Source organism: Myotis myotis, unplaced genomic scaffold (genome assembly GCF_014108235.1).
Source record: "Myotis myotis isolate mMyoMyo1 unplaced genomic scaffold, mMyoMyo1.p scaffold_m19_p_14, whole genome shotgun sequence".
NCBI classification, from domain to species: Eukaryota; Metazoa; Chordata; class Mammalia; order Chiroptera; family Vespertilionidae; genus Myotis; species Myotis myotis.
Genome location: NW_023416318.1, coordinates 39,722,060 through 39,745,823, shown reverse-complemented (window position 1 = coordinate 39,745,823; position 23,764 = coordinate 39,722,060). Strand labels below are relative to the sequence as shown.

General features: G+C 41.2%; 1 protein-coding gene across 16 annotated transcripts in view; it reads left to right on the top strand.

Moving 5' to 3' along the window:
* LTBP1 (latent transforming growth factor beta binding protein 1) overlaps positions 1-23,764 on the top strand; it is a 344,018-nt gene that overhangs the window by 174,836 nt on the left and 145,418 nt on the right. For all 16 annotated transcript variants that reach the window (XM_036334902.1, XM_036334896.1, XM_036334900.1 and 13 more), the window contains 2 exons: positions 5,190-5,414; positions 6,636-6,910. In XM_036334902.1, the coding sequence (XP_036190795.1) occupies positions 5,190-5,414; positions 6,636-6,910 (500 nt within the window). The remainder of the gene's footprint in view (positions 1-5,189; positions 5,415-6,635; positions 6,911-23,764) is intronic.

Here is a 23,764-nt window from a genome sequence, read left to right as displayed (position 1 = left end):
TGTGGTGTGTGGTGTGTGTGTGTGTGGTGTGTGGTGTGTGTGTGTGTGTGTGTGTGTGTGTGTGTGTGTATTCTGTGAGATGACAGGTGCAGGGTTTCTTCAAGTGGAGGTTTGTTTTCCCTGTTCTGCCTCAGCCACAAAATTGTCCGCTGGCACAGAAAGCTAGAGGGTGGTGGAGGGGCCGGGATGCTGCTGCAGGAAACTCAGGTGTGTGAAGTCTTTTTATAGCTGAGATAACAGGGAAGACAGAGCGGGTATGGCTTTCTACAGTACAAATCTTTAGAAAACTCATGTTGCCCATATTTGGGTACAAGCGACTAATATCTATTCACTTAAGTTCCAGTTTGCCATATAGAATGGGACTATGATTCTGTCAGCCCAGCTTCCGGAGTGCTGCAAGTCATTTTATAGACCGGAGCGAATGGTGGGACGCACAGAAGCACTTGACATATTTAAAACCTCCAGCATGGATCCTTCTGCCCCCTTTGACCTTTTGTAGCAGTACCGTGAGATGCATTGAGTGGCTGGGATGAAATGATACTTTCTAGAATAACAGGCTGGAGGCCCATAGACCTCTTGTTATTTTCAGTAGGTCCCAGGTGACCTAGCATGCAGTGTAGTGAGTTATGGGGATGGCCCGCTAAATAACAAGCTGATAAAGTTATGGGCTTTCTCAGCCAGCATTCTGTGTGACACCTCTAGTGACATGTTCTAAAATATATGTGCCATAGCTAGACTTGCAGCCAGCATACCACAAGCTTCCCAAGTCAGCCTTAAAGAGAACTTGGTCCTCTTTCTCTGTATGCCTTGAGAAGGCTTGCTAGAACACTGGCAACACAGACTGTAGATCACTAGGCAAAAGGTCGAAGCATGAACTTTTGAAACAGAAAGAAACCATTCATAGTTCAATCCTTGTTTGTAGGTTGATTTTCAATTTGATTTCTTTGATATAAAAGACTATTTAGCTATAAAAAGATCACCTGCCACAAAGGATTCAACGTGTATTTATTGAGCCGAGGCAAAGAACTTTCTATTGTAATTTCGATTTTTAAAAAATGCGGGAACGGTAGAATAGATATTTACTTTCTCATTCATAAATGATTAGCAATAGTGGCCTTTTATTGATCGGGATAAGTCAAGCAGACGCTGTTTCCTGTCTGAGCAGAGAGACACGGGTAGTGGAGTTAACTTCTGGGTTTATGGCTGTGTCCACTTAGACTCGGGCAGTCCTTGAAACATTTGTGAGGAAGCTATCTTGGGTTTAAAGGTAGATGTTTAATTTCAAAATCTGCTATTGATACTAGAAATATCTAGTAAAAGTCAGTTGTTTTTTGTTTATAAAAAAGATGGTTGCATATGTGAAGTTATTTTAGTATTGATTATATAGTCATCTTTGCATGGTAGTACAGGACCATGAAAATGATCATGCAAGCTAATGCAAAATGGCCATGTGCAAAATGATCTTATTAATCAATGAATTATTAAGTTCCATGACCTTGAAAACGTTTTTTTATTAAAACTCTTTTACTGTAGGTTATAAATGTAGATGGAAATGGAAAAAAATAGTAAAGCTTATATTTAATTAGTGCCCCGTTATTGAAAATGTTAGAAACACTGAGAATAAAAATATTTTGTTTCTCTGAGTAGAACTTATCAAGAGTAGTTAGAACATGTTTGCTTTCTTCTCACTGTATAACATGATATGGAGCATTTTTTCTTTGCCTTAGTCGGTTGTCATACTCGTTTCCACATCTGGATCAGCTGCCAACATCTTACCCTTTGTGCTTTCAGAGCTGTCCGGGGGTTCCTTTAATGTCACTTCCTCTGGCACATCATCATCCTTTTCACCACAACCGCTTTCCAATTTCACTTCCAATGTTAACTGCCTGTCATTTTTTTGCGACACTTTTTGTCATTGACCCTTTTAATTATCCACTTCTGTGAGATGTTATTGATTTTATCACTGCGCGATGAGGAGGCAACACAACGACATGCTTCCCTGTCTGTGTGTGAACTGAGAACAGATGTGCAGGGATCAGTCACCAGCAGACTTTGAAGGAAGTGACATGATTGGTTACTGATCACCATACACATCTGTTATCCACGCAGTGTTTATGGACCAAAGAGCTAGCAGTGAAGTTTGTACTTTATGCAATTACTCACAGCTAATACACTATGGCAACTGACGTTTGAACCATACTGTTGGGGGACTGGTGTTATTTAAACTGCGGAAACTGAAATTCATGCATATTGGAACCATGCAGGGTGAGTGGTGCCTGTATTCCGGTTATAAATTATTTGTAGTACATTTCAATCTTGGCCTGGCTCCCCTTGCCCATGACACATTGAATCCATCCCGGGTAGCCAAGCTGTGATTTAGAAATTCGGTTCAGAGTTGACGTGAGAGTTATGAAGTCTTTGACTCAACCTTGGAGCCCACTTTGACTCGCTTCTCTTACCCGGCACCTCAGAGGACATCGGCCCTGGAGAAAGCTTACTTCAGACCCCGTTCAGCAAGGGCAATTTTGGCTTGAACCTCCACATCCATGCTGGACACAGTTTCTTGCCCTTGGTCATTTTTTTGGCTCCCCTTCCTCCTCCGCTGTCTGAACTCTCCCTTGGCCTGCTGTTCGCTCTGTCCCGTCTTCATGTTGCACCGATTCTCCCTCTGTCATTGTGACGCTTTGTGTTTCTTTCAACTCTTGTTGCCATTGTCCTCATCCATGTGTTTTTCAGCTTGTATTTCAATGGTCTCCTAACTGGCTTCTCCACCTAGTCACTCTCCATCGCAACTAATCCGTCACGAGTTGTCTTCCTGGAACACTGTCTCAGCCTTATTTAGTTCTCTCCTTGGAGTTTCAAAAATAACTTAATAATTACAAAATAAAATCCAAACGTTTTATTGGTCCTTGATCCATTGGCTGACGCAAGCCTCTACCTTCTATTTATCACTTGACCCCTCCCCCTCAGGAATCTGAGGTGTCAACAGAAAATTTTCTCATTATCTCCCAAATATGCCTGCCTCCCGTCCTTTTCACATACTGTCCTCCTAGGAAGCAATCCATTGTTTTTCTGAATCTTGCCCAGTTTCAAAGACTTACCCGAAATGATCCCTCCTACTAAGTCTACTTTGATTTCCCAGAAATGACTCCCCCTTCTCTGAAGTTCCAAACGATTTGTAGTTTATATTTTCCAACTGTCACATATTTGGTGATCTGTGGTTTTAGTTGGCATGTATTATCTAATCTCTCCAGTTAGTGCTTACGGTCTTGAGGGTAGGGACTGAATCTTCTGTAGCACCTACAATGGTGTTTGACTGAGTGGTGGGCATACATTTTTCATCCAGTACTATTTTGAGTTGCATGTTAGGGGTAAACAAAAGATGAGGTCTCTGACCTCACAGAGCACTAGTTGAATGAGGCATACAGGAAGGTCATTAGGCACTAAGCTAAGTGGCAGGATGGGCAGTGAATGAGAGTCCTTGGAGGCCTACCTAGATAGGCACCAAACCTAGATGAGAGGCAATAGCAAATGCTTCTAGAAGATGTGAGGTTTAAGCAGAGTCTGAAAGATAAGTAGGAGTTTGATGGATGAGGGGGCTGAATGGAACGAGTGTTCCAGGCCAAGGACACAGCATGGATAAAGCTTTCGGGGGGGAGGGGGGGGCAAGAGTGCCTTACACATTGAGGAACTGAATAAAGCTCCATGTAGCTAGATTGTAGGGAATGAGGTGAGACTCATAAGTGAAGACGAATTAAAGGGAACAGGGGCCCTGTGATGGGAAAGAAGTGCACATATTTGATGGATGTTGAGAAGGGAGGACTTCCAGGACTGGGAGTATGGATGGGCCAGGTGACAGCTGTTAAGGACCACTAACTCGGTGAATGGAGACATTGGAGAGAAGATGATGAGTTACGTTTTGGACATGTTGAGTGTGAGATGTCTGTGGAATATCTATGTGAAAATGTGTAGTAGTAATTTGGAGCACAGCAGAAATCTCTTGCTAGGAAATAGAAATTTGGGAATTGTCACATATGACAGGTTGAAATCATAGAGGAAGAGTGTGTAGAGATAGTAAAAAAGAGGATTTTAAGACCAAATCTTAAAGCATATCAGTGTTGAAAGGGCAAATAAAGAGTAGATTCTGTAAAGAATGTTAAGATGGAAAGGGCAAAGAAGAACGATCAAAATAGATGAGTGAGATGTCATGGAAACCGAGGGAAGACTGAAATTGTCCATTTGATTTAGCAATGTGGAGACCATTAGTGGCTTCAGGAAGAGTAGTTTCCATAGAAGAGGTGTGGGGAAAGGGAGTGTGTGGAGAAGTGGACAGACAATTCTTTTGGAAAGTTTAATCGTGGAAGGAAATGGAGTTGAGGGGTTTTTATTTTTTAAGCTGGTGGAAACCTGCTCATGTGTAAAGGCCAATAGGAAGAATTCATTAGTGATAAAGAGGTTGGCCATAAGCTGAATTTCATCAGAATTTAAAACACCTCTGAAAATGCCTTGCCCGGTGTGCCCTTTTATCTTTCGGTATTCTAAATAAATTACATTCCAAACTACTAATCATTCTGTGTCTTTAGGTTTCACTGTGGTCTTGTTATCCCAGTGAGATGGCAAATTCTGGGAAAGCAAGATTCAAACTCTCCCACTCCCTTATTCAGATTATATTCTCCGCAGATTTTATTTTTAGTATTCTCATTTGTTTATTCTTTGAGGAAATGTTTAATGTCCACTGTGTACCAGGCATTATTCTAGGTGCTGAGAATGTAAAGGTTACTAAGCCAAACATATCCTTTTCTCAAGAGTTTATAATCTAGAGAGACAGCTAATAAGCTAGGAATTGAATAGGAAAAAGTAATTACAGAATTCGAGAGATACTCAAAGGGCACTGTGAGACAGTCATCCTCGGTGGCTCCTTTATATATTCTTTTCCCGTGAATTCTCTCCATTGTTGGGGGAGAGCACTGCAAGGAACTGGAGAATTAAATGACTTAGGATGGAAAAACAAAGATCGTGAATAGAGACCTTTTTTGCCAACGTGTAGTTGCTTCTTCGTTTACTGTTTCAAAGTCAGTAGAAATATGATGGCTGTAATGGTGCTGTGTTTCTGGAAGTTTTGTTGGTTGACTGTGATTTAGCATTTGAGAAACTAACCGATTCTCCACAATTTCTCTTTTCCCTTTCAGTAATTTGCCATCTTCCATGTATGAATGGTGGCCAGTGCAGCTCAAGGGACAAATGCCAGTGCCCTCCAAACTTCACGGGGAAGCTTTGCCAGATTCCAGTCCATGGTGCCAGCGTTCCTAAACTTTATCAGCATTCCCAGCAGTCAGGCAAGGCGCTGGGAACGCATGTCGTCCACTCTACACATACCTTGCCTCTGACGATGACGAGTCAGCAAGGAGTCAAAGGTAAGCTTAAGATTTTGATTTTTCCCATTCGTCAGACCTCTGCTAGCCTGCCAAACCCACAGAAGCCAAGTACCTGCAGATGGCCAGGGCTGGTGTTGAAACAGAAAGGAGGATGTGACCTGTGGCTTGAGAAATGACAGTAGGGACAGAATGTGGGCCCAGGTATGTGGCTGAAGTGCTTTCTAGGCCATAGAGATTTGGTATCTAAGAAATAGAAAACAAAAAGGAGTCTATCCTTCTCTGATGACTCATAGCGCCCAGAGCTGATGAATGTGCCTGGCCTGTTCTGGCCGGGCCTGGGGCATGGAAAGACGAGTTGGAAATTTGGGGCCCTTATAGCATTAATGAGCTAGTGATCACACTGGTCCTGCTGATGAGCACAAGTGTATTTAATAGTTGAAGAGTGCCTGGTTTTAGTTCGAAATGATTACTTAACCTCACTGGGCTTCAGTATATTCTTCTGTAGAGGAAGGTAAACTAGGTCACTTGGAGCTCAGGAATTTTGTGACTCATTCATTCTTTTAAACCTGGCATCTCTTAGACATGCACAGTTTTTAAAAAAGGGGTCAGAGAGTGTTACTGACTGTTATTCTTTAAAACCCGAATCTTAGCATCAGAAGATGAAATTGTGTTTGAACGTGGCAGAAAGTGAGTCTTGTTACAGATATAAAATAGCACACTTCGGTATTTCGTGTGTGTGTCCCAATAAGCACCAACGTATACCCACAATATGTTATTTAAGGGCAAGAGAACTGTGCTCTATGAAATTGTGTTTCCTCTTTTAGTGTAGAAAAGTATATGCCACAACTTTGCAATCGGAACTTAATGAGAAGTTCAAAAGTAATCCAACTTTTGAGTCTTTATTACTATTATTTGATAAAATGTACCTCCCCATAAGCTGCATGAATTTCATACTTTTATGACTCACCTGAAAAAATTATCTTAGTGAATATGTTACTGCGAGAGGTTTTAATTTCTCTTTGTAATTAGTTGATTTTTTAAAACATAAATTCAGATTTAATTTTTGTATTAAATGTATCCTTTTATTCTCACTTATTTTGATGGCTGTGTGGCAAATATATGTATACATTACATTTGTATAGTTTTTCCTATGTATAATACATATGCGTATAAGTATATATGTGAGTAAAATTGACTTTCATGCTGACTCGCATGCTAATTCGTCATGATTAACAAGCCTTTACTCCCAATCTGTTTCAGTGAAATTTCCTCCCAACATAGTCAATATCCACGTGAAGCATCCCCCGGAGGCCTCAGTCCAGATACATCAGGTTTCCAGAATCGATGGCCCAACTGGCCAGAAGGTAAAAGAAGCCCAACCAGGCCAATCCCAGATCTCTTACCAAGGGCTTCCCGTCCAGAAGACCCAGACCGTCCACTCCACGTACTCCCACCAGCAAGTCATTCCTCACATCTATCCTGTGGCTGCGAAGACCCAGCTTGGCCGCTGCTTCCAGGAAACCGTCGGGTCCCAGGTGAGCAACACTCAACACTGCCCAGCCTGTTTCCGCAGTGCTTTCTAGAAAAGTCTCATTTTCACAGGAAAGCCACACGTGGTAAAATGACTTTCTATAGAAGGGCTTGGCCAACTGACCCATGGGCCTGTTTTTGTAAATAAAGTTTTATTGGAACGCAGCCACATCCACTCATTTACATATTGCCTGTCCTGCTTTCAGGCCTTTAACGGTCGAATGGCTCGGTTTCAACCAGATCGTATGATCTGCAAAGCCTAAAATATGGTCGGCAAGGCCCTTTACAGGAAAAGCTTTCCAACCTCTGCTCTGTAAGATAATGTTTAAGTAGCGACCTTCCAGAAACGCTGTTGAACGTCCCTGACTGCCGTTTCTGTTTTCCAGTTAAGTTGATCTGTGTGTAAAACATGTGACAGGCTTGAGATATATTCTGCAAAGGCTTTGAAAATACTCATGCCTTTTTGTAGTAGTTGCAGGTTAATAGGTGTAGTTGGGTTTGAACCCATCACACAATAATAATTTGTGATCTTTTATTTTCTTTATAAAAACTCATAACTGGATTGGCAATGACTGAGGTGTTTGAAGTGCATTTTAAATAGCACTGGGTTTACATATAACTTTAGGCCTATATCTATATCATAAAGTAGAAGGGAGGCCGATTTTCTTTTCTTTTTTTTTTTTTTTAACATATTTTATTGATTTTTCACAGAGAGGAAGGGAGAGAGATAGTCAGAAACATCGATGAGAGAGAAACTTCAATCAGCCGCCTCCTGCACATCTCCTACTGGGGATGTGCCTGCAACCCAGGTACATGCCCCTGACTGGAATCGAACCTAGGACCCTTCAGTCTGCAGGTTGACGCTCTATCCACTGAGCCAAACCAGTTTCGGCCGATTTTCTTTTAAAACTCATCATTGAAAGTGCTCAATGAAGGCAACAAAAACGTTGGCTCTTTTACCCAAACCACTTGGTGCTGACTGCTTTGGGATTATGTGGTTATGACATAGCTTTGTCCTGTGGTTCTCCTCCTGTCACTTGATCATGATTTCAGCCTCACATGAGAAGAGTAAGTGGGGTGAATTTATTATGTTTCTCTTCTTACCTGAATATTTAAAGAATGTTGTGTGTGTGAAATATTTGAGGGTAACAAGAATCAGTTGTTGTTGCTTTAGAAACCTGGAAAATACTTTTAGGTTCTGGGCAAATCCATGGTAGGGTTAGCACCTTTCTCCCAGGGAAAGAAGGCAAAATTGGTTTGTAGACCTGAGTAGAAAGAGCACCATATGGAGTTATACGATCTTGGCTATAACTAGGGGCCCAGACCTTGGTAGCAGGGAACCAGCTTTTTTATCTGTAAGGTGGAGATAAGAATATTGGGTTTTGTTAAGATTAGACAAGGTAATCTGAGCACTGTTTTGCAAATGTTGTAAAACTATGCAAATGCTAGCTTAGAAGATACTCATCTATCCATAGTCTCAAACTTAATAATAGTCAGTGATTGTTTATGTCATGTAAGTTCAGTAAGGCAGGGAAGGCTTGATCTCCCCAAACGCAATCTTTGTTGTGTAGTAGTATTTGCCGGTTAATAGGTTAATAGGTGTAGCCCTCAGATACTTGAAATGCCTCCTAAACCTGCCACAGCTTTTGAAGACCAAAGTTTAAGCACATACTTTTTGGAAGAAGGAACAGGATTGATTTAAGTTTAGCTTTGAAGTAAAGTCTTGATGGTTGTGCTAAGAGCAGCTTTTTATAGGGGCAGTGGGGCTGAAGATATACTTCGTGCACTTCACAAATTGTGCCCTGGACCAGCTTTGGAGAGAGAGGATGAATTTGGTGCCATTTGCATTGTTTAGTCATTTCACCTTAGTTTGGTTATGAGGAAGGAAAAAACAGATCCTTTTAAAATTGTGTGCCCAGTGCCTTTCTCCCGTTTCCAAGTTGGAACACAGATGATAAAAAGCAAGAAAATGAAGTATTCACAAACTTGTTATTCTTGTGTAATATTAGGCCGAAATGTGCTAACTAAAAAAGATTAAAGCATTATTTACTTTTCAGCCTAAGCTGGACCATATAATTAAAATGAATTGGCTAACTGGGGAAGTTACTTAAATAATTCAAACTCAATGGAATACTTCTGCTTTATCTGCATGCCTCTCTGGCATTCGGTCTGAATGATCCAGACAGCGATCTCGAGTCTTAATTCTTTTTGCAGGTGTAGTCACTAATATGAAGCTTCAAAATAAGACCTGGTTTTAGAAAACATTCTTAGTATATATTTGTCTCCTGTTGGTGAGACACAGTGCTGGATGTCTATGATCGCCAGATTAATTAGTGCAATTAGGATGATCCAAATTATAGAAAATAATAATGAACAATCTTGAAAAAAATACATGACTGGTGAATAGTTACTAGTACATAAGATGTATCCTACAAAGATATTTGAAAACGTTTGTGCTTTCTTGCTATGGTTGGTTTGCATACCCAGCTAGAGGGGGAGGTATAGGTAGATTTTGTATGAATGGTAAAGCCAGGCCCGAGTAGCTCAGTGGTTGAGCATCACCCTATGAACCATGAGATCAAGGTTTGATTCCTGGTCAGGACACATGCCCGGGTTTCAGGCTCAATCCCTAAAAGGGGGTGTGCAGGAGGTAGCCGATCAATGATTCTCTTTCATCATTGATATTTCTATCACTCTCTCTCTCTCCCTTACTTTCTGAAACCAATTAAAATATATATTAAAAAAGGATGTTCTAAAATGAATGGTAAAAACAGCTGCATAAATGCTCACTAGTGCTTTGCTCATGGCAATAGTCTTATTAGCTGCAGATTTCAACTATTGAGACTTATAATGCCATGGAGTTATCAGTAAGCATCTATGTTTGTGTGCTACAATAAGAGGGCATATACAAAACAAAATTTGGCAGAAATAGGCCTTGTTTCTGTGGCATATTCTAATAATTAGGCAGAAAGCTTGGGGTTGAGAACCCAGCATGAACTGTGATTAATGTATTTACTAGTAAGTTCTGGGAAGCTTCATAGAATAGAGTTTCACAAATTGCTTGGGTGGTGGAGGAAAATGGGCAATTGGTTAGGAAGCCAAAGTCACAGAGAAAAGGGGGAGGATAATTAAACAGAGGAAAGAGAATTTGGCAAGAAATGGGTGAGGAAGAAGTATGGAGAGACTGGAGATGTGAACTGGCTCAGGATTCCTGGCAGATGTTTGCACAGCATGGAGCCTCGTAAACCCGAGGCACAGGGCCATCGAAATGACTTGGTGTCAAGGCAGAATATGGGAAGCCCCCTTGATCAAGTGATCAAACTCAGAGTCATTAAAAGTGGGACAACTGACCTCATGTGCCCCCTGATGTGGTCCAGTATGAACTTTGCATATCACCCTAAAACTAACCATGCCAAATATGTTTAATCGGAGTCTAACCAAGCCTTTACACCTAACCTTAACTGTAGTGAGGGTAAAGAAACAAGCTAAAAATATAACCCCTACTCACCCCCATCAGGCAGATTCATAGTATACGATATTATTGCCCGGTTTCTTAAGAAAAATCATACAATGGGGAAAAAGTAGAATGACTTTTCTAGAAAGAAACTAAAGAGTCACAACAACAAAAGCCAACCCATCTCTAGAAGATATTTGGGGAACAATTGGGGAAATTTAGTGTAGACTAGATACTAGATGACATTTTGGAATTATTAATTTTTTAGGTGTGATAATGGTATTAGGGTTTGTAGGACAGTGTTTTTATTTTTGGAAGATAAATGAAAAACTTAGGGTAAAATGCCATTATGTCTATAATTTGTCTTCAAATGCATTTACACCCAAATATTGTAACATTGTAACAATTGTTTACTCTGAGAAGTGGGTATATAAGGTCGTTGTAGTATCAAATATCTCAGCATATTTGAAATTTTCTTATGAGGATAAAAAGGGGGAAACATTAAAATTTTCAAAATGTACAAATATAGGCATACTTCCTTTTATTGTGCTTCATTATATTGTGCTTCCCAGATACTGAATTTTTTTTTTAACATATTTTATTGATTTTTTACAGAGAGGAAGGGAGAGAGATAGAGAGTCAGAAACATCGATGAGAGAGAAACATCGACCAGCTGCCTCCTGCACATCCCCCACTGGGGATATGCCCACAACCCAGGTACATGCCCCCGACCGGAATCGAACCCGGGACCTTTCAGTCCACAGGCCGACGCTCTATCCACTGAGCCAAACCGGTCTCGGCCTGAATTTTTTATAAATTGAAAGTTTGTGGCAACCCAGCGTTGAGCAAGTCTATTGGCACTGTTTTTCCAACAGACTCAAATGATAGTTAGCAATTTTTTTTAACAATACAGTATTTTAAATTAAGGTACGTATATTTTTAGACTTAATGCTGTTGTACACTTGATAGACAACAGTATAGTGTAAATATAATTTTATGTGTACTGGAAAACCAAAAAATTCATGTGACTCACTTTATTGCAATATTTGCTCCATTGTGGAGGTCTGGAACTGAAGCTGCAATATCTCAGAGATATGCCTGTGGAATAATATAATTTTAAGCTGATTTTAAAAGTTGTAACTTTAAAGAGCTAATGAATTTTTAGAAAATAATTTAAAATGTTTCACGTTCTGAATGAATGGGGTGGGTAGGTGGATGTGGAGTAGACATGAGCAGGCCAGGGAAGAGAAGTTGGCCTTCGTCCAATTGTGAAATGATCAGGGTCTAATCTAGGAGAAAAGTTGAAAATAAAGAGATGACAATAAGGGCTTTTGCAAAGAATCAAGCATCAGGATTTGATTATGGGCTGCTGCAAAGAAAAAGATGGTGATGAGTAGGACTATTCTGAATTCCCTTGCTTCAGAAATCAGATAAATGCTCGCTATGATTGATTAACTGGCCCTTGGGGGAGGATTGTGAGATGAAGATGAGTAGCTACATCTTGTTTTAAGCAGCCTCATTCTTGAATGACATTAAGAAGGGTGTATGCTTGGATATCAATTGGGAAATCCACAGCTGTGTTAGAGATGGAGTGGAAGAGGATTAATGGAGAAAATTCAGTGGTTAGTGAATAGATCTAGTGATGATAGATTCATGAGAACAGAGGACATTTCTTTGGCATGTATATAAAGAGAAAAGAACAGGAATAATGGAATCAGAAACAACTATAATGCTTCCCACCTTGACAGTGTCAAGATATGGGTGGAAGGGACCCTTGCTATTGTGGAAAGCGATGTTCAATCTCTCAGTGTCCTAATAATAATTTCTGAGTCTTAACATCATATAAAGTATTGATTTTTATGTGCATTGGGCTAGGTACAATACTTCTTTAAAGTATTAAAAGAATAGAAATTAATCCAATAAATATATGGGGTGGCTTGGAGGAGGAATTGGATTCTTGAATGTAAATCAAGTTTCAAGTACTTGACAAGTCATAGCTTTGACAGAGTTAGGTACCTGACTTCCTGCAGTAGACAGGGTGCACCATGTATATTTGAAAACATGTTGGAGAGTTTGCTCACTGTATAGATCAAGTTAGAATTACATCTCCAGTGGTTACAATTACCAGCTACTTTCAAGATAATCTCATGTTTACATGTGCTTAAAACGTGAACATTTCTATGCTAGTGTTCCTCTATAAGAAGAGGTCAAATTTCAGAAAATACCCCTGTGATCTACTTTTGTTCCACAGGGACATTGAATGTATGTACCTTTCCCATTGTGCAAGGGCACCCTTTGCTTTCCATTGTGACCTTTGCTTTCAATTTGAAACTTACTTGGCATCTGAGTTTTTGGTTGTTTCCAACATGTTTTATTTATTGCCTAATTGCTGGAAATAAATATTTATAGTTACTTAATGATGCCAGATGGTATGAAAAGACCTTGTCTTGTCTGTGGAGAGTTCAGAATCATGATGTAGGGTTCAAGGTTCAGCTTCCACGCTGGGGTCTGCCATTGCCTGGGTGTGCAATCCTATGCTCTTTGTTAAAGGGGGGGATGTGCTCCTTCATTAGACACAGGCATTGTAGGATGAGAAAAAAACTCTTCAGGATCTTTTTGCAAATGCCAGAAGATCAGAAAAGTCCACAGAGTCACACCTGAGTTAACTAAGAAGAACAAAAATGCTGGAAAACCTGGAGTAAAGATAAACGGAATAAAAGATATTTCTAGTACAGTGTCCTTACACAGATAAAGATGATCAAATAATATCTAAACCAACTCTTATAGTTTACAAACATAGAATCCCCCTTAACAGTAAAAAAACAAAAAACCCCAAACAAAAAAAACACCCCCAAGAAACAAACTAAGGTTAAATTCTTTAAGATGTATTCTATAGAAGACAATAATGTTTATGGAATAGGAAGAGAGGATCAGTTCTTGATGTAAAATTGTTGGAAAAGCCTTTTTTCCCCTTTAATTATTGGTCATATAAATAATAAGACCTGGGGCAAAACCGAGTTAAAGTGGCACGAGAATTGTTTGGGATCCCCTTAGAACTTTCAGAAGTTGTTCCAACAGCTCTTTTTGGACAGGAAAAATGGAAACAGAATGGGCTATTGGAGAAAAAGATTATTTAATTGGAGATAGGTCTCTTGGCAGATAAATTCAATAGCATCATCAAACTCTAAGCCTTAGCACTGGAACACACACACACATACACGCACACATGCACACATAAACACACACTTCTAAAGGGCCAAACAGATGCACTTAGCTTTTGTTTAAGAAAATGTTTTTTTTTAATAAGCATCGTAGAGAAATTAACAGGAAAGTGTGAGTTCATTGAAGTGGAAAGTATCCTAATTACATGGCTGAAAGTACTTTAAAAAAAACTCGATACTCTGTCACAAGACTTTGAAGAAAAATATTTCTTGGTTTTCCCCACACATGAGCCAGTGAGGAAGGAGGGGGAACAGGTGCCGTGCCTGTCAGTTCCCTACGGCAGGGAGAATACAGGTGGATGAGTAGGTACAGACATAGATACAGAGATGGGCTGAAGATGTTCAAAATCTCTGCTCAGGATGGAAAGCGAATTTAGTAGCCTACCAAGGGAGTTGGAATAATCAGTTCTGCTTGGAGACCTAATATTTAATTTCCAGAGGATTCCCTCTGCTCTGACTGGAGGAGTATAACTGAGGGGCAGCCTAGAGCACTGGTGAAATAATAGTTTTCTTCTGACAGGGATAATGCCAGACTCATTTCGCATTGGTTCTTTCCCTAGATTGAGACCAAAAACGACACCCACTAACATAGATGAGAAGTCTAATGAAAGAGTAACTATCAAACACTTACCAGAGACTCTTAGCCTGTCATGTATGTGTTATATGTATTATTCTTGATGTCGGAAGGAGAACTGGGTCAACAGGTATGTATGTTGCCCATTTCCGCAGCTCACGTGCCCTTAGGGCAAGCCCTCCCAGGTGAACTTCACCTTGCTGAGGTGCTGTTGGCAGGGCGTAAGGAAGGCAGGGCGGGAGCCACCAGATGTCTGCCTTCTCCACGAGCAGAGAGACATGTTGGGGCGCGCTGATTGCATTTACTGATGTTTGGCCTTCTTCAGGTGGAATATGTCATTAACACCAGGCCCTTCCTATGCTTTTCTTCAGTCTCCCACTCAAACACTGCTTTGGCACAATCCAAGAGGCATTTAATTGAGTGTGAGTGAGTCTGGTTGTCTCCAGTGGCTCTGCAGGGGCCATCCTTGCCAACCCTTACCTGTGTCCACAGCAGAGGTATCGCTGAAGGTACGCACACCTCCGTGAGAGGTGCCCGGAGCCACAGTATTGCCGATCCTGCTCCTCCAAGCCCTGCCAGCTTCAAGCAGGGACTTCTTCCCTGGAGTTGAAAAGACGGTGTAGATGAGTATTGGATCCAAAGGGGGAGCTGCTGTCTGTGAAAGGGAACATGTCTGCGTGTCCCTGGGCTCATGCCAAGTGGCAGGGAGGATGGCTAGCTTTATTTGGATGGAGAATGTGGGACTGAACTGTTAGGATCATCAAAATACAGATTCTTAGAACTGAAGTAGAGGACTTCAGAGAATGGGTGATGACCCAGACATTACCTTTCCTCCTGCCCAATATCCAGTCTTTACCCAGACCAATATCTTTGGACACCAAAGAGTCCAGTGTTCACTGAGCCTGACTTGTTTCATAGACGAGCAAGTCCATGCTTCTTTGGTTCTTCCCACGCCCATCCTCTCAGATGGTTTGCATTTTATTGGCAATGAAAATGCCTTTATCATGACATGGGATATCCAATTTCTGTGTTTTATACCTCTAGGGCTCACTATAATAACACACCAATTAATACTTAGACTCTTGCTTTTGCAGAATAGGCATTGAAAATAATTATGGGGCAGTGTGTTACAGAGCGGAAGTTACATCACTTCTGATATTGGCAAAGTGGTAAGATCTTGTGGTCGTTACATTGGAAGATGATAGTGTTGAGCATGTTGGAAGTAGTTTTAAGAGACCATGGCTTAAATTGATGGTTGATTTAGGCTCTGTAAATTACAAAAACGTTTAAAGAGTCACAGCTGGTATTTCTAGGGTCTGATGTTGTTTCTTGGCGTTGTCTACATGATACTTTGGAATTGAAATTTGTTCAGATGAAGTGGAATCATCTGTTTTACTAAAATAAATAAATAAATAAACCACCCCCAAACCGGAAAAAAAACCCAAAAAAACCAGCCCTTTGCAATCTGATCCATAAAGTTACAGTGAAAAAGGCAACATGGCCCTATGTTGAGCGACAACACAGTAATTGTCCTATTCCACCCTGCACCTTCCGTGCCACCGTGATAGTCCTGTTTTTGTTTTTTTCCCCATAATTCCATATTTTTCTTCTCTTGCCCTCCTTTTGATTGTAAGAGATTTATATGTAAAACTAGAAGCCCAGCGCGAGAAATAGTATGGCCCCGCTCACCCATGCATGCCCCACTCACCTGCTCACTGCCCCGCCCACCCGCACGCGCCTCGCCACACCCACCTGCCCGCCACTCTGTCCTCCAGCCACCAGCCTTGCTGCGATCAGAGCCTGTGGGCCACACTGTGTGAACCGAAATTGTGCGAGACCCCAGACCCAGACCCACCGCGCCAGTGAGATCCATCAATGCACCTCCTGGTGACTGGTTGTTTGGTTGTTACGGCATTACAGCGTTGTGGCCACAGGCTTTTTATATATATAAATATAGATTGGAGATTCTCTTTCAACAAGATCTCTCTCTGAGACTCTGCATTTACTCTAGTAACACTGCGGCTGTATTTCAAAATTTCTGTTTCAAAAGAATTGTTTCAGAACCAGTTTATGAGCGGCACAGAAAAGTCAGTCTTTCTTTAATCTCCTGCAGCTCCCTCATTTACTGTAGTCTCAATGAACTGGAAACTTCCTATGGTCAATTCAGCCTCCAGGGAGCAGGGATTTGCCACCACTGAAGGTATTTAAAAGAACATGTCCTTAGCCCTGAAGAGAACTCTGAAATCCAGACAGAGGAGTTCTAAATATTTTGAACAAAGACGGAAGTGCCTTCAAGATGACCACCTTGAGGAGGATTGGTTTAGATTGTGCAAGCTTTAATAGAGTTGTTAAGAACATGGTCTTAATATCCTGTGGCTTTGGAGCAGGCATCTTAGGAAGACGGTGTATTTTTATAAAATTGATAGCTGATAGAGAACATTCACAGTTATGGCCTTGGTTGGCCTTCAGAACAACTTCAAAACAAGGAAAAGTAGGTAGTCTTGTCTCCCAGTTACCTAAGTGAAACTTGAAGCTCACAGAGGGAGGGACAGACTTGTGTTGTTATTTCCAAGTCGATAGCTCTTTTTTCCATTTTGGCAAACACCATTCTCTGGCCCTCAGTTTCTTTACTTTACAAATAACTGGTTTGGCTGAGAGGACTACCAAGACCTCTTTTAGCTCGACAGTCCTCTGACTGTGATGATTTTGACATCTTTCTTTTCCACGATCCTAGATCCCACTGATACTAACAAATGGCACCAGATCTGTGGACAGAGCAAGCTATACAGATATCAGATACAACACCTAGAATGAGCTCTCAAATCCACACTGACTTAAGACACTTCTCTCAGAAGCCAGCACCTCCCAAAGCTTGTCTTTTTCATGAGGGCGCGGCTCTTATGAGCTGAGCTCAGTGCTGGGCACAGGTGAGTAGTTAGTAAATATATGAGCATCAGTCAGATTAGGCTCGGTTGTGCTGTAGTAACAAACACAACAAAAACTTCTATTTTGTATGCACTAGATGTCTGACAGGTGAGCAGGGGCCCCTGTGCTACTCACCTCTGAGGGACTCAGGCTAATGGTGGTTTCACCGTGTTCCTGATGTGCTGTCTAGAATACACAGCCTCCTCAGTTCCTGTAGCAGAGGGAGAGAGGTGCTTACTGCAGGGAACACACAGGACTTTTCCCGTAGCCCATTACACAGACTGAGTTACATGGCCCTCTCTCACTGTTAGTTTTATGGCAGTGTTATGGCTGAATAGTGTTCCACCTCCAAATACATAACTTGAAGCATTAACCCCATTGCAGCTATATTTGGAGATAGTCTGTAAGGAGGTAACTAAGATTAAATGAATTAATAAGGGTGGGGCCCTGAAAACAATAGGATTAGTGTTCTTTTTAAAAAATACATGTTTTTATTGATTTCAGAGAAAGAGAGAGAGAAGCATCAGTGATGAGAGAGAATCATCGGTTGGCTGCCTCCTACGTGCCCCCTACCGGGGATCAAGCCCATAACCTGGGCCTGTGCCCTGACAGGGTATTGAACTGTGACCTCCTGGTTCATAGGTCAATGCTCAACCACTGAGCCACACTGGCCGGCGGGATTAGTGTTCTTAGGAGATACCAGCGAGTTTGCTCTCTTTGCCATGTTGAGGACACAACAAGACAGTGGCCTCCTGCAAGCCAGCACGGGAGTCCTCATCCAGACGGCCCCTGATGGCATCTTGAGGTTGGACTTGACCCTCCAGAACTGTGATGAAAGGAGTGTCTGTGTTTAAGCCACTCCCCCGCCTCAATCTGTGGTATTTTGTATGGCAGCCCGAGCTGACTAATATAGTTAGGGAGCTGGGACATGGCGGGAAGCAAGTGGTTCTTAGGTGAGCTGTAAATGTTCCTGCCAAGTGGCAGAGCAGTGGTCGAGACAGACTTGATTCCCTGCTTGCAGAGAACTAAAAAAAGCTATTAATATGATTTGTGGCATTCAGTTTTTCTATGCTACTTGCAACCAAACCACAAGTAATTATTAGTTTTGAGTTCTGTGTACTTGGATACGACACAAAAAAATGGAAAGCTTAACCCAATGAGGCACGTGTTACAATGTACATAGTGCTGTGAGGCCCCACATGGTTTTTGTTCCTTTCAATATCTCTATATACATAAAAAGGAAACGGACAGACATTGAAGTTTAATATAGAAAATGTCTCTCAATACAGTTGTAGGAATAAGCATTGGGGAAAAGAGACCTTTACTCTCATCATTTGGGAGTGATCTGGTTGCCATAGTAATAGTAACCATGCCTATATACCCACCTTTATTTCCTCCCTTAATAGGAGTGTATCCTTTTAGACACATCCTTGGTAATGGAACTTAAACTTTTTTAATATTTTTACCAGTAGCACTAGCATGTATGATGTCATTCATATTGTTTTGCTGCAAGGAAAGGCTAATAGGAATTAGCATGTCAGAAATAGTCATGACAATACTTAGCTACTCTTTTTGCAACTTAAGAATAGCAAGACACACATGTATCACCACCTGGTAGACTTGACTATTGCTCAAATCATTGTAGAGATGGATAAAATAGGCAGCCCAAATTTGATCATTTCTTTAGAAAAGATGTCAAATCAGAAGTTTCACGCTTAAGAGTTATTTCCCTTTGTGTGTTACTTTAAAACCATTTTTGTCTTGGTGTAACTTTTAAAATACCGTTTCATAAACTAAAGTAGTTGTCTGGAATTCCTTGAAGCCCATGGTTTGGCTTCAGCAGGCCTTAAACAAATACACTCTCAGAAATCGATGTGGCTACATTTCCAGCAGTTAATGCCCCCGTCACAGTTGATACTTTATAAAATCAATAGCCTGAAATATCAGAGGATTAGGGTGGTACCAGATACCTCAAAATACCTAACGTTGTTTTAATTACTCTAACAAAAGAAAGCTGGGTGGATTAAAAAAACAACAACCAACCTTGCTGATGAAGAATGTTCTGCTCAAGCCAAAGCAAATTTTTTACAAGTTCTTTTAGAAAATCTGGAAGTATTTAAGCGTTTTCCTCTTCTTCTTATGAGACAATGCTTGTTAGCCTGCCAGTGCTCCATCGTACACTATTCTCCTTCATGACAACGGGCCTTTAGAACAAGTTGATCAAATAATGTTGCCGTAGCTGCATTAGTGATAGGGTTCAGAGATTTGGACCCTCTTTCTTATTGGCACACGGATATAAACATATTTAATGTTCTTGTACATGGACATTGAAGAGCTCTCAGGGGGGTTTTCAGTTTAATTTAGAGCTATAGTTGGTCCAGAGGCTAGGAGAACGCCATTTCCTCGGAAGATGGGCAAAAGTTACTTTGCCAGAGGGGAGATGTGTTTATATCATAGCAAAAAGATTGATGATAGGAACAAAGAAGGTCTGTAACAGAGGTTTGGATTAATCCAACCCATTACATATAGTGAGAACTTTCCCCATAAGGAACCTCATTCTTGTTTTTATTAAAGAAGTCCAAGATTTCCAAAAATGGCATTCACATCCCTCAACCAGATTCATTGTTCTCAGGTTGTAACTTCTGTCTGCCAGAATCCCTGAGAGTTTTATGGCAGAACATTGGAATAAGGTACTTCTGGGTGTGGGTGGAAGCGAGCATGGCAACTGCACAGATGTCATGATTTATGGGACACTGTGTAGTATGGGTTGATTGACTCTAATGTGACGTGATAATGGTCACAGCTCAAGGCAGACAACATCTGCATCTCTGTAACGATCTCCAATAATTTTTGATATTTTGCCTATTGATAATGTATCATCCTATATAATAAAAGGCTAATATGCAAATTGATCGAATGGCGGAATGAACAGTCACTATGACATGCACTGACCACCAAGGGCCAGATGCTTAATGCAGGAGCTGCCCCCTGGTGGTCAGTGGGCTCCTACAAGGGGAGCACTGCTCACCCAGAAGCCCTGAGCCCAGCTCACAGCTGGTAAGTGCAGTGAGCCTCTTCTGCCTCTGTGGCAGCGCTAAGGATGTTCACCTGATGGCATGGCGAGTGGGCCTCAGCTGTCAGTCGGACATTCCCCGAGGGCTCCCAGACGGCAAGAGGGCGCAGGCCGGGCTGAGGGACCCCCCCGCCCCTCCCCTGAGTGCACGAATCTCGTCCACAGGGCCTCTAGTTCATTATAATTAGTTATTATAATGTAATCTAGAAAGGAGCCATTGAAGAGCCATAATGACTTTCAGGAAGATAGAGCTGCCTTTTTTTGTGAGTATAGACTGGTAAGGAAGGGGTAGGCAAGAGGTAGGGTAGAGAAGAGGAGGCCCATTCTGGACATCACTTGTCAAGTTGGTCCAGGTCAGAGCATCTTGTTAGGACTAGATAACAGGTGGCATTACGGAATCTAGTGTGTCAACCTGGCAGGCAGGTGACATTTAAGGAACACTGACCTTCACTGGCTTGCCATGACACAGGACACTGTTCCACCATAGCTCCCAGGATACCCTCATAAAATCATAGATTTTAGGCACATCAATGAGTATTAGCAATTTGTTTATCCTTAAAATTTTAATGATGAGAATGTTAAAGTCCAGAGAAGTAAGTTAATTTGCTTCACGACTTACATTGAGTTTGTGGTTGGTGAGGACTAAAACTTCGGCTTTTTGGTTTTTACTCCATTGTTCTCTTTACTATTTCATCCTGGCTCTTAGTCCATCTCTTCTGGGGAAGGAGGATTCACAAGAAACCATGGCTATCTGTATAAGTTGTTTTGGGCTGCCATAACAATATACTATAGATTGAATGGCTTCAACAACCAAAATGTATTTTCTCCTAGTTCTGGAGATGGTCAGTCTTAAGATCAAGGTGCTGACAGATTCACTTTCTGGTAGATTTCTCTTCTTGGTTTTCAGACACTCACCTTCTTGCTGCACCCTCGCCATGGCAAAGGGAGAAAGAGTTCTGGTCTCTTCCTCTCCTTATAAGCACACTGATTACATCACGGCCCCCACCCCCATGATCTCATCTAAACCTAATCACCTCCTAAAGGCCCCACCTCCTAATACCATCACACTAGCGGTCAGGACTTTGACATGTGAATTTGGGGGGAGGGGCACACACACATTCAGTCTACATCACTAGCCGAACATGAAAGGACAGCTATTTCTCTGGGATCTGTGTTAGGGAGTTCTGTGTTCTCCAGTCTTATGATTGGACCAGGGATGTTTACAGTGAGGAGAGGCAGAGCGGGCTCCACTGTTTTAGCTTCATAGTCTTGGTCTTCTGGCACCAAGACATGGTCCATGACCAGAAAGATCTTGATGTTCCTGAAGTAAAATTGTCTGCTGTTTTTGAACATTGATTTTACTGGTTGAATTATTGTAATTCAGAGACACCAGGTTGTGCTTCTTGAGTAGAATTAAGATGAGATTCATATAATTACAAAGCCTTCACAGCATTTATTCTCTGAGCGTTTCTTTATTAGCCAGAACACTTTTGTGAAAACCTGGGCATTTTAAGTAAAATTTTAAGAATACCTTATTTTTCTTATTTCTATGTCTATCTGAACTATTTATTTACATGTCTCTTCTTTGTAAGTTGACTCTGGGATATTGTATATGGCAGTGATGGCGGACCTATGACACACGTGTCAGAGGTGACACGTGAACTCATTTTTTTGGTTGATTTTTCTTTGTTAAATGGCATTTAAATATATAAAATAAATATCAAAAATATAAGTCTTTGTTTTACTATGGTTGCAAATATCAAAAAATTTCTATATGTGACACGGCACCAGAGTTAAGTTAGGGTTTTTCAAAATGCTGACAGGCCGAGCTCAAAAGGTTTGCCATCACTGGTATATGGAGTAACTGTTAGATTCCTCGGTCCTTTGTTTGTAAATGAGGGCCCTGGAGGAAGGAGTCTAATACTGAGAGAGATTCTCATGGATGCTGGCCATCTTTTATGTAGGATTTGTCTCTTGTGTATTTTATCTCAGTCCTCTTGAGAGCTCTATGAAAATGGACATTTTTAGTTCCATTATATTGAGGAGGAAGTAGGCAAAGGTTGAGAATTTTGCCCATGGCCATGTAGGTGGTAATTGGACCCATGTTGGTCCAACTTCAAAAGCTATGTCTTGTCATTTTCTCAGCTACTGTTATCTGTACACTTCCTTTTATGGGGCCCACAGGGAACATGATTGTGTGGAAAGCACTGACTCTACTGAACATGGAAACGCCCGGGTGTTTGCTTTGTGTTAGAACATGTCTTGTTAAAAAAAGAGATCATTTATGCTGAACTTAAGTCCTTTCTGCTATTTGAGAATAATCAATGAGCCTTTGATAATTACTCAATTTCAATTTTTTTGGTCCTCTGATGATTACAGGTCATGTTTACCTTACATATAATTTCTCCACCCCCCCATTAATGATATACTCTATCCCAATAATTATTTTTTTTTTACTTTTGAGGGGAATCACCAGATATAAAAATTATACTTTTATAAAAACACTTAATCTTCTCCTCTTCTTTCTTTCTTCTTTATCAATATTTCTGTGTCTGCCATTACTTTGAAGATGCCAAATATTAAATTGGAAGCAATCCAAACCGTTTTGCTTTGGGAAAAGAAACTGGATATTTCCCTTTCCCTGTCTCCTTTGATCCCCAACTACAAATTGAGTCGAAAGTTTGGAATACTCTCCCTGGTTCAGCTCCAGCTCATTCTCTGACTTTCCCCACTTCTTTGTATTGGGCCTGCCTTTGTCTGCCCTTCTCCTCCTACCCACTCACCCTGGGTCCTCTCCCTGTTGGTGGTGGGCCCTGGGTGTAGCTAGAGTTGTTCTATCTCTTTGGAATCTCTTTCTCCTCAATATAGCAGTTGAGTTACTGTCTAGCTTCAGCTCCTGCCTAAACATGGTCCTGTGTACTCTTGCAAGGGTTGCAATGAATCAGACAAAAGAGGTGGTTAGGAGTGCATCTGACATGGTCCTAACCACCATGTGGTTAGGAGAATCAGATGTGAGAGCAACAGAGGTACTTGAGGTTGGCTCTAGTGTCTATTAATTTACATTTCCTAAATCATATATATATATCAGTATACAGTATATTGAACATAGAACCCTAGACCTGGCATACACCATAGAAGTCATCTGCTTTATATTCTGGGCATTCCTGAGAGGTGTTCACTCAGTCTGTGCTCCGAGTGAAGATGTCAGTATCTTCCATTGTTGAGGGGCGTTAAATGTTGAAATGGTTTCCTGTTTAATGAGTTGGGTCCTCTCTTCCTGTGACTTGCAGCCGCAAGTCCTACTAATAGGACTTGTAACTAGTCCTACTTCATCATGTAACTAGCTTCATGAAACACGTTTTAACATGTATGAACTCTGCCATCATGGCTACAGGTAGTGTTTATTTTTTCTACTTCCTTTAATTGATACCCACAGGGCATGGTTGCCAGAACCTGTGGTAAATGTTTCCTTTCCACGTCCCGCGTGGTTCAGGGTTCAGGATCTGGAAGAGGAGCCGCACACAAATGAAAGAGAAGAGACAAGAGATAATTTGGGAATATTGGGGGCCAGGCGGGTAAGTCTAACACAAGGGGAAGGACTTCTTCCTGTGC